This window comes from Antedon bifida, chromosome 11, assembly GCF_963402885.1.
Source record: "Antedon bifida chromosome 11, ecAntBifi1.1, whole genome shotgun sequence".
In the NCBI taxonomy this organism is placed as follows: domain Eukaryota; kingdom Metazoa; phylum Echinodermata; class Crinoidea; order Comatulida; family Antedonidae; genus Antedon; species Antedon bifida.
This window is the reverse complement of record NC_136236.1, coordinates 3,925,030-3,941,403: the sequence shown is the minus strand read 5'-3', so window position 1 is coordinate 3,941,403 and position 16,374 is coordinate 3,925,030. Positions and strand designations below refer to the sequence as shown.

The 16,374-nt window shown below is 33.6% G+C and overlaps 4 protein-coding genes across 4 annotated transcripts in view; 1 reads left to right on the top strand and 3 right to left on the bottom strand.

The window, feature by feature from the left end:
• LOC144855792 (hepatocyte growth factor receptor-like) overlaps positions 1-3,992 on the bottom strand; it is a 38,406-nt gene extending 34,414 nt beyond the window's left edge. Inside the window, exons 1-2 of the mRNA XM_078713731.1 lie at positions 3,873-3,992; positions 1,718-2,576 (exon numbers count right to left, since the gene is read on the bottom strand). Of these exons, the coding sequence (XP_078569857.1) occupies positions 1,718-2,567 (850 nt within the window). The 5' untranslated portion in view covers positions 2,568-2,576; positions 3,873-3,992. The remainder of the gene's footprint in view (positions 1-1,717; positions 2,577-3,872) is intronic.
• Positions 1-16,374, top strand: part of LOC144855828 (N-acetyltaurine hydrolase-like) — a 64,717-nt gene that overhangs the window by 40,553 nt on the left and 7,790 nt on the right. The window lies entirely within an intron of this gene.
• LOC144856204 (putative inorganic phosphate cotransporter) lies at positions 4,300-15,473 on the bottom strand. Its single transcript, XM_078714155.1, has 6 exons — positions 15,390-15,473; positions 14,475-14,708; positions 14,006-14,093; positions 13,270-13,365; positions 6,982-7,091; positions 4,300-4,308 (listed from the first exon to the last, which is right to left on the bottom strand). Exons 1-6 carry the CDS (start codon positions 15,471-15,473, stop codon positions 4,300-4,302), a joined length of 621 nt encoding a protein of 206 aa, XP_078570281.1.
• LOC144855839 (sialin-like) lies at positions 10,246-12,791 on the bottom strand. The gene is made up of 5 exons (XM_078713783.1): positions 12,665-12,791; positions 12,369-12,515; positions 11,229-11,361; positions 10,804-11,042; positions 10,246-10,715 (listed from the first exon to the last, which is right to left on the bottom strand). The coding sequence occupies exons 2-5, from the start codon at positions 12,489-12,491 to the stop codon at positions 10,542-10,544; spliced, it is 669 nt and encodes a 222-aa protein (XP_078569909.1). The 5' UTR covers positions 12,492-12,515; positions 12,665-12,791; the 3' UTR covers positions 10,246-10,541.

Genomic DNA, 16,374 nt, shown 5'->3' with positions numbered 1-16,374 from the left:
TATGAAAATGAAGTTTACAAAAATCAGTGTATTTACAGTAAAAGAATTTAAAAAATGGTTTTTATCCCAAAATATTTAAAATCTATTATACAGTATCGTACCTGTACTGTAGCTAAGAAAATATTAAAGCAATATGTTTAAGAAATGTCTGTGGTTTAATCATTTGAAATACTGTATCATTATAAATTACACATCACCGAACATAAGAGACAATTACATAAAGAAAATGTGACGGACTCTCGTAAATATTTAAATTGTGTATGACGTTTTGAGAAAGTAGGCTTGAATGAGAGTAGCGTCACACACTCTATTGACCTCAGCAAATCTTATAACACCTACAAAGGCTAAAGGCTCATAGAATTTGTCATAGAATTTTACAATTGGATAAATTGTTGTCAACAGTTTGGATAGGATGTGCAGTAAACAATAAGTAAACACTATGCCAAGGACTTTGGCAAACAATTTAAATATCGGTCAAATTCAAATTTGAAATTTAAAAACCTACAGTTAGCAAAATGGATTTTCATCTCTGAATACTATTTTGTTTATGATATATTTGCCATATTATAAACTTAAGAAAATAAAATGTTCACAATCCATTATAAATTTTGAACCTATTTTATATTATATTTTAAAAAAAAACTTTTAAAACAGAGAAACCTAAATAAACAGTATTCTGTGTAAATGATAATGGCCTACTCTAGGCCATTAAAAAAATTCCAGCCTCCATTACAATGCTGAATTTATTTATATTTCAAAAATTGATAAAACACAACCTAAAATATCCCGTACCTCACTCTGGTAGTATCTGTACCCTGAATTGATTAACTCTCTTAAAAAATGCGACACAAAGTCCTAATTAAATCAATTAATATTTCCATGTAATTTGTACTGTAGGATAAATGAATAGAATGGTACTAACATTTCCATGTACATAATATATCACAACTTATTAGTAACGTCAGTTCCTCATAAAAATAGCACGAACAGTTATATATCTTCTGGCCAGGCAATTAAATTTACGTCCTTAATTACATCACTTTGGCGAACAAATTTGGTGAAATAAATCAGAAACAACCACGTCCAAATGGTTTACACTCATTTACAATCTGGAATGTTTTATGTGGATATGAAGAATGTTTTGTACAAAAGCTGTCTATGCAATTAATCCTTACATATCAAAATTATTTTACTGCATTTACTGCAGTAACTCACCTTTTTACTCTAATAATATATGATTTTATTTTAGACAGTCACTATAATTATAAAAGTGTGTGTATGATTACCCAGAAAATGTTTGCTAAATAAAATGTAGCTACTGCAGTAACTGCAGTAGAATCAATTTGACATGCTCCAAAGCAAACTCAATTCTTGGCTTGAAGAATTCTACTTTTTGACTATGCTAATATATTTGTTACAGTACCTTCCATAGCTGGGGCCCTTGATGATATTGATAATTATTAAAAGTTCACAATACCAAAGATGATGACATTTTTATAAAGTTAGCTGTGTGTGACAAATACAGTACTACTTTTTTTGCTGCTAATATCTTTTTGATTTTAGGGGACAGGTTTACCCACCATAGCTTGATAATCAGGATAATATTAAAAGAAGCTCACAGCAAGTTGGTTTTTTTTTTCAATACCATATGTGATGTAAATTTAAAATGCAAATAAAATTTATGATATTGATGATCAATTAAATTATTTTGTCTTACCTCTATCACTTTGACATATTCTTACAATACGTGTCTCGTATGAATTTGATGATACCGATCTCCTCTGAACGGTCAAGAAGTAACTGAATCCGTCATGACTAAACCCATGTACGTAGTTGATTTTATACTCGTCAGCGTAAGTTGGTAACAAGTCAATGTACGAATGCACCATAGAAGAATCGTCATAATACGCGTACTGAAAGTTGTAGCGTCCGTTTGTCAGATGTAACCGCTTCGTCGAGACCGCCTTTTGAGTTATATATTCATCCGGTCGTTCAGTTTGCCGCGTTGCACCGACGTATAGTCCTAAACTTGAATCTTGTTCTTGGTTAGGTGGGGCGGGTCCAAAGAACGCTACGACGGATCCTTCTGTCGCAACGAAATCATATTCTATATTATCCGACGAATAGATGTGATCTTCAATTGGATTTATCATAGTCAAAGAGTGGATCTTGCACGTGCCTTGTATTGCACTTCCACACTCCAACAGAAATTGTTTTTCGTAGTCAATCAGCAGAATTTTGTTAATATTATCTTTTGCCGCTTCAAAATAACTACATTCTTTCTCAGGCAAACATTTAACATTTTCTAACTGTGGTCCTGTTTTATACTCAAATTCAAATTGCATATTATTACTAAGTTGGAAAATTCCATTCACAGCACCAACATATACTCTACCAGTTTGATTGTGCACTATTATGTGATTAAGATCTCCTTCCCGAGTTGTAAACGCAATAATATTTCGACTATACACTGAAGGAACACTAGCACAAAATAGTAATGTAACAAATAACATGTTCAGTTTTTTCAATGCTGTTGTACTTCTCTGTTTCAATTTAATGTTGTACATAATGTATTTCTAGAAGAAAATAAAAAATTATAACATTTTATCAAAATCATTATTGTCCTTGAAACATAACAGTATATTGTCAGATTTAAAGATGTATTGTCCCAGAAAACATTTAAAAAAACATTGAATAGGCTATTTTGTAGTTTTAAGTTATACACTTTTGCCAATAAATAAATGTACAAAAGTAATGATTTTGCTTATAACATTTTTTTTAAATTAATTATTTGAATTTAACCTGAAAAACATTGACTTCCAGAAAATGGACTTCTGGTTGACTTTTTTAAATTAATAAATAAATGTACAATAGTAATGATTTTGCTTATAACTTTTTTAATTCATTATTTGAATTTAACCTGAACAACATTGACTTCCAGAAAATGGGCTTCTGGTTGCTTTTTTTTCCTTTAAATTACAGTTTTACTGTATCAGGTTAACTATTTTTCTAAAATCTCATTTTTTGGCTAAGTAAACAACTACAGTATTATGTGACATTAAATCAGGTAACTCATATTCATTTAGGAGGGTAATTTATCTTTATCGATCGATGAATATATGAACAATATTACTGGTATCTTTAAGTTCAAATTATCTCAAATTAATTGAATTATCCACTTTTAGTGGGCACTAATAGAAATAGGTTTAATTGTATTTTCATTTAAATCTATCAAAATTGGTCTTGAAATTTATCTTTGCCTTGTGCTGGGTTGTAAAGAGTGGTGGAGGAGGTGGTAGGATGTGGGGGTGTGGTGCTGTAGGTTGGTGTTTGGTTGGGGATTGGGGATCATTGGTAGGGTGGGGTGTTGGGGGTGTGGTGCTGTAGGTTGGTGTTTGGTTGGGGATCATTGGTTGGGTGGGGATGTTGGGGGTTGGTTGGGTGGGGTTGGTATTTGGTTGGGGAGTGGTAGAGTGAGAGCTCATTATTTTGATAGAAATTTAACTTTACTTAAAATAATAATAAATAGTGTACACTTTCGTCGCATACAGTCTAAGAATGTTTCCTATCTTGATGTTTCTTTTTTTTGTCTTCTCCATGGTATTTATTTAGTGTGAGTTTGGTACAAACAGGAGGGACCATTTGTGCCAAAAATGCAGTACACAACTATGACTACCTACTTAGATTAAGATCCGATATCAACTTGTGCTTATCAAACTTTCCAAATGAAAATTGTTGCTGCAACATCATCTTTGCCTGGGAGACTGGGCCCTGCTGGGGGAGAACCTACCTGATGGTACCAACCAAAGAGGTATTCACACTACAGCCTATTTGCCTACGATATAAATAACATAAATATATTTTATACTCACTTTGGTATTTTATTGAGTTCATAACATTCACCAAAGAGTCCGGATAAATACAAACTGAGAAAGATATAAGATGGCCAGCCAGTAGTTGGGGACGCTCGAGCGAATGTGTCAGTTATTGAAGTGAAGAAGATGTATTGTTTGCATTGATTGGCTGTTGAAGGACAGCATTACGTCATCAAAGCACCTCTTATGCAATATCACTCAACCGTGAAATGAGCAAGTTATTCAAATTAGAGGGTTTACTCAATTAAAACATGATGAGGAAGGTTAAAGCCGTTATCTACGTACCTCAGTCGTTCCCTTTGGATGATTTACGTCGAATAGATTTAATTGTTTGAATTTTTCCAGGTTAGGAGCGTAAAACAAACATTTTAAAAACAACACAACAAGAGAACAAATTGCACATTTGTTATAAATATTTTTTTAATCATGTAGCCTAAAGAACAAGAATAAAATAAATTTAAAACAAGCAAATACTGACAAACAATAACATAAGGACCTGTTTTTGCTGAGAATACACATTTAAGTACCGTATTTTGAAATAACAGTATTTTATATCAAAGCGGGTCCACATAAACAAAACCCCGATTTTTTAATACGGTTTTTAAAAAGCCAATTGATTCCGGTCTCGATCGCCAACTGCCAGTTTTAAAGACGATGAAGTAACCCTTTTTGGGTAATCCTGCTAACAAACAAATATACACTTTAGAAAGAAACAAACACACGTGACCGACCAAATAACCTCTCGCCATTCTGGCAATGTATTCAATTTTAAATATTTGAATTTTAAATAGTATTATTAATTTATTTTTTCATACACCAGTACAGTTATCTTCTTTTGAAACACCAATGCTAACTATCGGTATTTAGAAAAAAGTTGTTATAATTATAGAGGGCTCAAGCAAACCGAAGACATCTTCAAACCAACATTTTCATAATAGATAGATTCATTTTAATAAGTTAGATACAATAAGAATGATTGCCTAGCCTAACTAAACGGAATTAATTTATCGGTGTAGCCATAACGTTACTGTAATGTAAAAACCATCACCGGTCCGTCCGTTCGCAGAGTTTTAGCGAACTTTTTGTTTCAGAGAGACGATAGTTAAACATTGACTGTGACGTTTGTGTAACCGAATAAACGCTTCATTCGTTTCTAATTTAGTCACCACTTTCATCTTGTATAGTGTTGTATGATTTCATCTCTTGTTTTGTAATATTTGCATGTGACCATTCTTGTTGCTCTGCTTTCGCAAATATTAGAAAGAAAATCATTGCAAAAAATTGGAGACAGCAGCAATTATTCTAAACACCAAAGACCACTGATTGGCTGTATTCTGAAAAAAAAAACATGCTCTTTAAAACTGATTCAATTTGAGGAAGATTTGTTATCCGCGTAAAACGTTGTTCCCACTTTGTTGACTCAACGTGAGGACGTAAGCGTACCGCTATAGTAATTTGACCAATTATGCGTCTACGTCATTGCGTTGCGCCTACGTCATTGCCTTGCGCTTACGTCATTGCGCTGCGTCTAAGTAGAAATAAAGTAATATGCTATAGTGTTGTGTGTTAGATTTGATGTCACCACATAATTCTATCTAAAATGATTTATGAAAATTTAAGATGACAGTGGCTTAGGCTGCTTTTGTGCTCCTGGCAGCTATGTGACTATGATTTAAGATGACAGTGACTTAGGCTGCTTTTGTGCTTTCCTGGCAGCTATGTGACTATGATTTAAGATGACAGTGGCTTAGGCTGCTTTTGTGCTTTCCTGGCAGCTATGTGACTATGATTTAAGATGACAGTGGCTTAGGCTGCTTTTGTGCTTTCCTGGCAGCTATGTGACTATGATTTAAGATGACAGTGGCTTAGGCTGCTTTTGTGCTTTCCTGGCAGCTATGTGACTATGATTTAAGATGACAGTGGCTTAGGCTGCTTGTGTGCTTTCCTGGCAGCTATGTGACTATGATTTTATATTTTCTTCTTGTGTTGTGTTTGTTTAATGTGTTGATTTGTATTATATTTTGCCTGAATAAATAATAATAATAATAACCTGGTCTTAAAAGGATTTGAATGTGATCATGGTACTGATATAAAAATATCGATCAGTATTATCAGAGATTATTATTTGTTTTCAATCGAACACAACATCAACGTCACGAGTAATGTAAGTCTGTTCAAAGACTATTTAACATTACTTCAAGTACTACCACATCTGTCTGATTCTACGTTATTTTACATTTACGTTATTTTTCCTCACGCGGCGGCACATGCCCTACGCGTGGTCATGTGCCTCCAATCCTCCCTGATGCTTACATCTTCTTTGATCAAAGCTCCAAGAATAAGTGAAACAATAAAACCAACCACAGCAGATCCAGTTGTCACCATTCCTACGATTATTTGCGAGTGTTGTTTTGATATCTCCATTATGTTTGCAAGTGTGCCTGTATACATTTATGTAGAAGCAAACGCCACTGTAAGAAGTATAACACACTCGGCTGCATGGTTTTCAAAGTATCCAAAGAAAAATAGACAAATAGCAGGTATTCCCATATCTACAAATAAGTCATGGAAATTGTAACAAATAGGTATAAAAAAGAAAATAGGCCAAATTATGGAATGCAATGGAAAAACCTAGGAAAAGTAATAATCACCAAAATAAATAGAACTTGGCAATGATGTATTTTGGTTGCAATAATTTAGGTTGTAAAATAACAGCCCAGTTATAAATGATTTGAGTTTTTGTTATGTAATACAATTATATTGGATTCTATAGCAAGCATTGTGATGCAAAAATGTTTTTGTTTTTTTAATGTTAAACGTTGTTTATAAAAAAAAACCAAGAATGAATTAAGTCATAGTTTTAAAAATAAAAACACACTAGTCTTCCTGTCACACAATGGGATTTCTCCCGGTTTACTCATTTCTTTCTTTAATTTACCGATCAGGTAATAATTTCTTTTTTAAAAGGTGCCACTAAAGGTAAAACTTATATTCTTTTTAGTCTGTCGAAGGACAATTTTTTAAAATTGAATTTACGATACGATAGTACTTTTATTGTCATTTTATTTATTTTATTGTACAACTATGTACAAATGAAAGACTTTACCTTTTTTGTTTTCAAATATTCAACTTCCTTTGTTGAAACATAAGGATCGTCAACTGGGTAGTCATAAATGAAAGCTATGCATATTATTGCCAAAAGAGCACAAAGAAAACCTACAACAGGAATGCAATGGTTGCTTAGAAGGTGGTTGACGTGGTAATTGTTTTGTATCAATAAGCTTTCATTACAATTTATTTAACAAAAACATTCAAAGCCAGTAGTCTACATAACAATAACTAGCCTACGAATGACTGATTTGGTGGAATTGCCAAAGTTGTCTTTTATTATGTAGGCTTAAACCTAATTGAAATAATATTGTATAACTTGCTTTGTTATTATACTTTTCTTTCTACTTACTGTTCTTTCTTTCTGTTCTGTTAACCTGCTTGAGAATTGACTGTACCACTCTACTATAATTTGTTAACAGTTACTGACAAATAGTCTTTTCATGTTTGGCGTTTTTCTATAGATTATGAAACTAGATGGATAGATGAAACAGACTGTAGTGGCATTAGTGAACATTATACATTTATTGAGTAATAGGCCTAATAGTACTTTTATAGGTGTGTGTTATTAATATTGAACTTACTGTAAGTATAATTATGATGTCGGTTAGATAATTTTAATAATTTATATGAAATCCGCAATATTCAGCATGTTTGTATATATATTGTATGTAGGTCATAAGTAAATGTTTTTAATAATTGTAAATTTTTTTTATTCATTCTTAAATAATTATACTACGTTTTAACAATAATCACAAATATGTACGCGTCATTTGCAAGAAAAATGGAGAACATGACCTTTGTTTTTAATTTTAATAATAAGAGAATATACATACTATATGCCTTATATAGAGAACTTGTATATATTGAAATAATTTGTACTGCAAACTGAAATAAAAGTGGGACGAGCCCATAAAAGACAAAAAAAATGATGTCGCCCATCCACCTAACTGGGAGAAGTAGATAAGGGTAACAGCAAACTTGAGCTATGCACGAACCTGTAAAGAAAAAATGGGAAACGACACTCGGGTTTCCAACGTTAACGGTAGTTAAGGCGCCGGACAATCCAATCGAACGTCAATGTTTCATTTTCACGCGGCGCATATCGATTGGCGCATAACTGGCCGTGTGGAGCGTATAGTGAAAACGAAACATTGATGTTCGATTCACCGGACCGGAACCGTGCCGGAACAGTTGTGAAAGACCTTTTATTCAGTAATTCTGAATTTTCTTTATCAAAAATGTCGATCGCTTAAATCATTCAACTAGCTCATTGATAACGATTGTTCCGAATTTGTTGTCAGACATCCTTATTTTACTCTAACTTTGCGTTGCGTCCAAATGGGAACCAAGCCATCAAACCAGAAAGCGATTAGCTTTCTTTTACATTTTAAATTATACTTACCCGAATATGCAATAGATACTAATGTACTCCGTTCAGACAGAACAATCCATTTTCTTAAAGTGATGTATATCGCTGGCATGAATAATTCCTGAAAGTAAATAAGGGGGTGTTTACGTCACTTGTGTGTGAACGACTTATTACCGTGTACGCAACATATCAAGGACAGCTGGTGATCAGTCTACCTGTCTGGCTAAGCTTAAAGAATTTATTTAGAAGGTGATCGGGATCTTGACGAATTTTATTGACAGTTTTTATGATGTTCCTTTCATGAAGTGAAATAAGAGGTTCAAGGCTAATGAGGAATCATTTACACCACTCCGTTCTCCAGCACTTTAAACCTCTCCTATGAGAGCTGACTGGTATAGTTTCACAGGAGCTCGAGTGAAAACTGTCTACCCATCCTACCAAAATAAGAAGAAAAAAGATGTGGCAGATCATTCCAAAGACGAACAGATGAAAAGATAAATGGGCTGTTGCCATAGAAAACAGTGGCGGATTTTAAAACATTAACTTAGGAGGATAATATGGTGTATGATAAGCTCATCTATGTAGTATAACGAAGTTGAGTTCAAACTCTTGTAATAGTCAACAGACTCTTTAAATTAATTCTTTCTTGGATAGAAAGCCAGTGGAGATCTTTGAGGATTAGAGTTATATTGGCAAATGCTTTGGTCCTAGTGAAAAAGGTGCAGCAGTATTCTGAATCAGTTGTAGTTTTGTGATTTCAGGACAACCTTATTGAGAGGACACTCCTATTCTTAGGAAATCCTTATTGAGGGGACATTCCTATTCTGAGGACATCATTGTTGAGGGGACATTCCTATTCTGAGGACATCCTTGTTGAGGGGACACTCCTATTCTGAGGACATCTTTATTGAGGGGACACTGCTATTCTGAGGACATCCTTATTGAGGGCCAATCCTATTCTAAGGACATCCTTATTGAGAGGACATTCCTATTTTGCGGACATCCTTGTTGAGGGGACACTCCTATTCTGAGGACATCCTTATTGAAGGGACACTCCTATTCTGAGGACATCCTTATTGAGAGGACACTCCTATTTTGAGGACATCCTTGTTGAGGGAATACTTCTATTCTGAGGACATCATTATTGAGGGGACATTCCTATTCTGAGGACATCCTTGTTGAGGGGACACTCCTATCCTGAGGACATCCTTGTTGAGTGGACACTCCTATTCTGAGGACATCCTTATTGAGGGGACACTCCTATTATGAGGACATCCTTATTGAAGGGACATTCCTATTATGAGGACATCCTTATTGAGGGGACATTCCTATTCTGAGGACATCCTTGTTGAGGGGACACTCCTATTCTGAAGACTTCCTTATTGAGGGGACACTCCTATTCTGAGGACATCCTTATGGAGGGACAATCCTATTCTAAGGACATCCTTATTGAGAGGACATTCCTATTCTGAGGACATCTTTATTGAGGATCCGGGACACATCTATTCTGAGAACATCTTTATTGACACTCTTATTCAAAAGACACTTTCAGGTTAAATAAACGAAGGCCAATCTATATTAAAGAGATACTTTGAGTGGTCTTAATTTGAATTCTACTGTATGTTTAAATGACGCCACTAAAGATAATTAAAATATATAGTTTTATTTCGCAATTAGTTATCGAAACGTGGTATTCTGAAGGCGCTTATTGACTTTAAAATATTTAGTGTTGTCTGGGAAGAGTGAAAGTAATGTCAATCTTCTCTGGTGTTGTCCACCATACTGTAACAGCCGCTCAATATAATCTCTTTGCTTTTCTTCCTTATATCTTTACTCTCATTAAAAGTTAATACTAACAAACTTTATCAAAAATAAATAAATTGTTATCTCGTCACAATTTGTATACAAAGTTATTAAACATAACTAACAAAAGAAATTAGCAACAAAAATTATTACAACATTATTTTATTTATTTATGTCTTTTCCTCTTTTAACAAACATTACAAGATTAAATAAGACAATTATAATATATTATTCTATTTATAAATAATTAAAAAACAATAAATAAATAATGTAAATACATATATGTATACATCTTTCATTTTCAAAAATCGAAAGCCAGGTCTCGGGTCCATTCTATAGTCGCCACGGATTGATTTCTTCATCAGTACTTCTATGAATGGATTTTAGTCACCACTTTCATCGTGTATAGAGTTGTATGATTTCATCTCTTGTTTTGTAATATTTCCATGTGACCATTTTTGTTGCTCTGCTTTTGCAAATATTAGAAAGAAAATCATTGCAAAAACATGGACGGCAGCAATCATTAAAAACATCAAAGTCCACTGACTGGCTGTATTCTGGAAAAACCAAACAAAAAAACTAAGATTTAAACTCGTAAACAGGACGCGTGATGGATGGATGTTTTCAATCAAACTTAATACTTACATCTTCTTTGATCAAAGCTCCAAGAATAAGTGGACCAATAAAACCAACCACAGCAGATCCAGTTGTCGCCATTCCTACGATTATTTGTGAGTGTTCCTTTGATATCTCCATTATGTTTGTAAATGTGCCTGTATACATTCCTCCACAAGTAAACGCCACTGTAAGAAGTATAACAGACTCGGCTGCATGGTTTTCAAAGTATCCAATGAAAAATAGACAAATAGCAGGTATTCCCATATCTACAAATAATTCATGGAAATTCCTTTTAATTTTGAAATATTTTAAATAAAACAGGTGATATAATAGGCAGGCCATAGTTAGTAAATGTAAATGTAATCGTCAACAAAATGAAAGAAGCAGTCACAATTTAAGAATGTATTTAATAATTTTTTTAAAAACCCACAAAATAAACAATTTCATCTTACGTAAAATCATAAAAAACTTTCTAGTATTCAGAACATTCAGGTATTCCCGCCGAATGATGATGTCAGCAGCTACACCAGACAGCAGCGTAACTATGAATTCTAGAATTGGTGGAATTGATGTTAAAATTGCGATCTAGAAATACAGAAAAAAAATAGTATACGCCTAGTCCTAGGTTATATTCGGGTGTCTAGAAAACTCAGATCTAGAAAACTCAGATATCTGAGTTTTCTAGATCTAGAAAACTCAGATATCTGACTTTTCTAGATCTAGAAAACTCAGATATCAAGATCTGAGTTTTCTAGTTCCAAAATGGAACTAGAAAACCCAGATCATCAAATGGATCGCTCCATTATTATTAGAGGGTAGCATATTTGAAATACTACACAGTATTATACTTTTTCTTACTAATCTATATATAAATTTACGTAAGGGAAAAATTTGGTTAATCGCGCGTTATTTCTAGAATGTTTACTCGATGGTATATAAAATTGGTTCGTACTTTCGATACTGATTTTAACTAAAAATCTAAAAATAATGCATGAACTATAGGAAAACGCTATACAAAAGAGATGCGCGCACCCTCAGTGTGCGAATTCTTTGACACAAAAATGGCTTTTAATTTTCAATGTCGTAACTCTTTATATGGCTCTGGAACCAAAGATTGTATAGCGAGGGGCTTAGATCTAAGCCTAAGACAAAGTCTTTATATTGCAATCCGCCCCAGAGATAGGTTGTAAATTAGAAGGAGAGAGGTCGAATGTATTGTAGCGCGTGAACAGGATATCGCCATGGTGTTTTCAAAGTCAAAGCCTTGCGTGCCGGCAGCGCGCTGCGCGGACTTTTTTGACAATGTCAGCCGCCGCCTCTAGTCAGCCCTCTGTCGTATAGGAGGCGAGAGTCTCAAATATACACAAACAAACACATACTTTTGGCATGCGCTGTGGTATCTTTTGGGATATAATAGTTGCGCAATCAAAATATTTGCTTCCCACTTAAAAATCCCTAAATATTGATACCAAACACGTTTACATATGACATTTTATTTTTATTTTTATACCTACATGCTTGAACTATAGCTATAGCTATATTCGCTGTTTGGAAAAACATGGAGTAAATAAAATTAAAAGAGTTTTCCTTACCTTTGTTGGATCAAATCCAAATATCAATAAATAAATTGGTCCTTCAGTGAGAATAAAGAAAAAAATGAGAGTGTAAGCCATGTAAGCAAAAATGATAGACCACACTGCAGTTGATGTCAACATATCACACCATGGAACCGGTATGTCCTGAATAAAAAAACGTTTGAATTTAAAATGTGTTTATCACAAAATGATCAATGATTTAACTCAACTATAGATTAATGAATATTCATTAACACATGACTCAACAGACGCTGATTACAAACATGTCAGCTTGACTCCTCCCATTATAATACCTTATTAGAGTCTTTAACTTCAAAACTTTTCAAATATTCGACTTGCTGTGTTGAAATATTAGGATCGTCAACAGGATCATCAAAAACGAAAGCTATGAATATTATTGATAATAAAACACCAATGGTACCTAAAACGAAGAAGAAATGGTTGCTATTATGAGAAAATGCATATATTAATATACATCAAAATATTAATGATCATTTAAATATTTCTAAAGAAAGTATGTTTGGGTTTGATAAGTCACATTCAGAAGCAACCCGCTTATTATTATTGTAAAGTGGAACCAGAAACAATCTGTCAACTGTAAGTATTTACTTTACCAAAAATACAAAAAGAATATTATTTGCGAACTGACGAGATAGTTTAGGAGTATGTTTTAGTTAAAATGCCAATTCAATTTTATTTAATCAACAATCATCATTTGCAGTATAATATATGCGATAGTTGATATTTAATCGGACGTTTTTTCTGTTATCTTGTTAATGTGTTTACATTTTATTTAACCCGGCTCACTAAAGTACTGTCGTATTCTCTTTATTCTCTTTAAATAGTGTTTATATTATTATTTATATTATTATTATTAATATTGTTAGGTTAAACTCACTGAAAGTATAATATGACGTCGGCCATCCTCCTAAACTGGGAGAAGTAGAAATCCACATAGATAAAGGATAACAGCAAACTTCAGCTATGCACGAGCCTTTAGAAAACAAAGTAAACAACATACAGTTTCCAAACGTTAAACATTTTTTTTCAGTAGCTTTAAGCTTGATTCTCACAAGTGACCAATCATAAGCGACAGTTTGGATGACCTATCGTGTCGTGATTGGTCAAAATTACTTACGATGTACTATTAAGTCCAAGCATTATGTTCAACAAAGAAGAAAATTTGCTTTCTTAAAGATGTATTGTCCCCCTGAAAAAATAATTCTTTAAAAAAATTTGGTTGTATATTCCATTTTAATGTAACATAATAGTTATCCACTTTGACCAAAAATTGTATCGGAAAAAAAATGTATTTACCTGAAAAAATGTAATTTAAAGCAAACAAATGGTCAAATTGGCTGCCAGCCAATGGATTTTTGGTTGAATTTAACCATTTATTTTGTCATTTTATAAGTGAAAACATTACTTTTTTTTCGGGTTTTTTTCTATGGAGGTGATTAACTTTATTAAAACTACAAAATAACATATTCAAAATCTGATTTAATTAATCTTCATTTTTCATGTTTTTGAGGGACAATACATCTTTAAGCTCTGTCTACACTATTAAACTGTAATAATAGTGATATTAACCATAAAAACACGCAAAAACACTTTTTTTTTGTACACTTACTTACCAGAATATGCAATAGATAATAATGTACTCCGTTCAGACGGAACAATCCATTTTTTTAAAGTGATATAAACCGCCGGCATGATTAATCCCTGGAAATATAAATAATTTTTATAACGGTTGAAAAAAAAACACGTACTACCGTTTAAACGACGTATTACCGTTACGCAGCACAATTTCGTCACAACGTTCGTTTTTACGCCCTATCAATAGCAGCAATAACGTATGCGTAACAAAGGTTGTTAACCAATGACAAACGAGAGTTTGGGAAATCCAGAGCGTGCGTGTCACACTTGGTCAAATTAATTGCGTTGCTCTTACGTACTTGCGCTGCGTCCTAGTGGGAACCAAATTGTAACGTTATGGCGTTACACATCCTAGTCAATAGCCAATGGTATTGGCGACCCATTGAAAAAAAACAATCGTTTCTCCATACAGTGAAAAATAATTGAACTGCCAATAAAGACACTAACTTCTATGACGCCTTGTAAAACCCGTACGATGGTCAGAAGACTGGTTCCAACGCCGGCAGCCCAAGGTATCATGGCAGACAGTAAACCTTGAAACAGAAGAACTATTACAATTGATCGTTTTCCGCCAATTTTACCAGCCAACCAACCGCTCGGCAGTCCGCTTATTATATAACCGTAATAAAACGATCCAAGTATATGTTGTTGGGTTTGGTCGTCCCAATCAAAAGTTGGTATCTATAAAGCAAAATCGTATACACAGAACATAGCACAATGTGTATGACAAAATGTTTTAAAATAATAATTTCCCCGAGATTTAGATTTTTTGTTCCAGTTGTCATGTATATTAAAATCTTAAACTTTGACCTAAAGTAACTCTTATCTTAAAGACCCATTCCCTATTTGTGACGTTTTGAAAATAATAATGCATATATATTACTTTAAAAAACATTAAACCAGGTCATTCCTTGTCTTAAATGTACGTTTTATGGTAAATTATGATAAAAATAGAGAAACAATGCACTACCTAAGTAGCTCGCGGTGAATGTCCTCTCGTGGACGGTCTTTAGGCCTAGCCTAGCTAGGCTTAGTTTAGTAGGCCTAGCTAGTATACATCGGTAACGTACGAACACCGTACGCTAGCTGTAGGCTAAAATACCAATTTGCGGGCAATGCATGTTGGGATTTATAGCGGGCGCTAAAATTATTAGAATCGACCATGGAGTAATATTTTTCACATTTTTAACCGTTTAAAGACGAAAAACGTTATCTCAGTAGGACCATACAGTGTTTATTTTTACATTATATGTTGTTTTTGACCTTATAAATTAGATCTAAAAAACGTGAGAAATTGGACTTTAAAACTAACTTAACTGGGTTATGAGCGAATATGGAAAGTAACGCCGCTAGGACACTTACCAAATGTGTTGCACTGTCATCTGAAATCGTTGTCGCAGTATGATTTGATTTCTGTTCTTCTGTGGTGTTCCATTTGTTTACCATGCTTATAATGGTAATGTTTATGTTCAATCTGGTACAGTAAACACAAATCCATGATAAACAGCACATTACTGCTACAAAATATCGTTTCATCCTGAAACTGATTCGTATTCGTTGCTGATATTCGGTTGAATTTATAAGGAAATGCGATTTGGAGGGCTGCCTATTATTATTATTATTTTATTATTAATAGGCCTATAGCCTAGCTGTACCTTTTAGTAACCCATTCTTCCGAATCACTAACTCATAAACAATGAAACTCACATGCCATTGTTGTACGTGAGTCACACCACAGAAATTATATTTTGAAATGGGACAAAAACAGATGATGATGATTTTAACGTAAATTTGACTTTAAATGACCAAGATGGTGCATCGATCTTATTACTAACTGGTCGATCGCGTGTCACTTGTGTGTTTGCTTGTTTCTTTCTATATGTTTTAGCAGAATTACTCAAAACGTTATTGCTCGGTTTTCATAAGAGTTTAAAAGGATGGTTTCATAGCTATGTGAACACCCAGTTTTACACTCTCTGATCTAATTTAGATCTCAGGATGTTATGCACATTTTATATAAAATTTGCGGGAATTAAAAAAAAAAATGCCATTTCATTAAAAGGTAACAAAGATACTTAACCTTTCATCATTCACCAAATGCCATTATTTGTATCATTACACGAATATAAAACATTCATTATTTGTTTTATTTAGCAGAATTTGTTTCAATGCAAAGTCCCCAGAACACCATACTAAAAGTCCCAACAAATTCTAATAGGGGAAAGAAATGGCCGCCAACATTCAATTGACATAATGTTGACTTCTAAACGGCCTCTATGAATGCTTTAAGGTTGCAGAGTGGGGTATTGGCCCGTGGGCTTTCATTCGAAAAAGGTTACAATTTGAT

What these genes read in the sequence shown, in the direction of transcription:
- LOC144856204 (XM_078714155.1), bottom strand. Translation starts at nt 15,473, where the DNA reads ATGGTAAACAAATGGAACACCACAGAAGAACAGAAATCAAATCATACT. An exon ending in ATGACAGTGCAACACATTTG is followed by an intron (nt 14,709 to 15,389) that starts GTAAGTGTCCTA and finishes TTTGCTTTATAG; the next exon opens with ATACCAACTTTTGATTGGGA. An exon ending in TTTTACAAGGCGTCATAGAA is followed by an intron (nt 14,094 to 14,474) that starts GTTAGTGTCTTT and finishes TTATATTTCCAG; the next exon opens with GGATTAATCATGCCGGCGGT.
- LOC144855839 (XM_078713783.1), bottom strand. Translation starts at nt 12,491, where the DNA reads ATGTTGACATCAACTGCAGTGTGGTCTATCATTTTTGCTTACATGGCT. An exon ending in AAAGTTTTTTATGATTTTAC is followed by an intron (nt 11,043 to 11,228) that starts GTAAGATGAAAT and finishes AATTATTTGTAG; the next exon opens with ATATGGGAATACCTGCTATT. An exon ending in GAGCTTTGATCAAAGAAGAT is followed by an intron (nt 10,716 to 10,803) that starts GTAAGTATTAAG and finishes TGGTTTTTCCAG; the next exon opens with AATACAGCCAGTCAGTGGAC.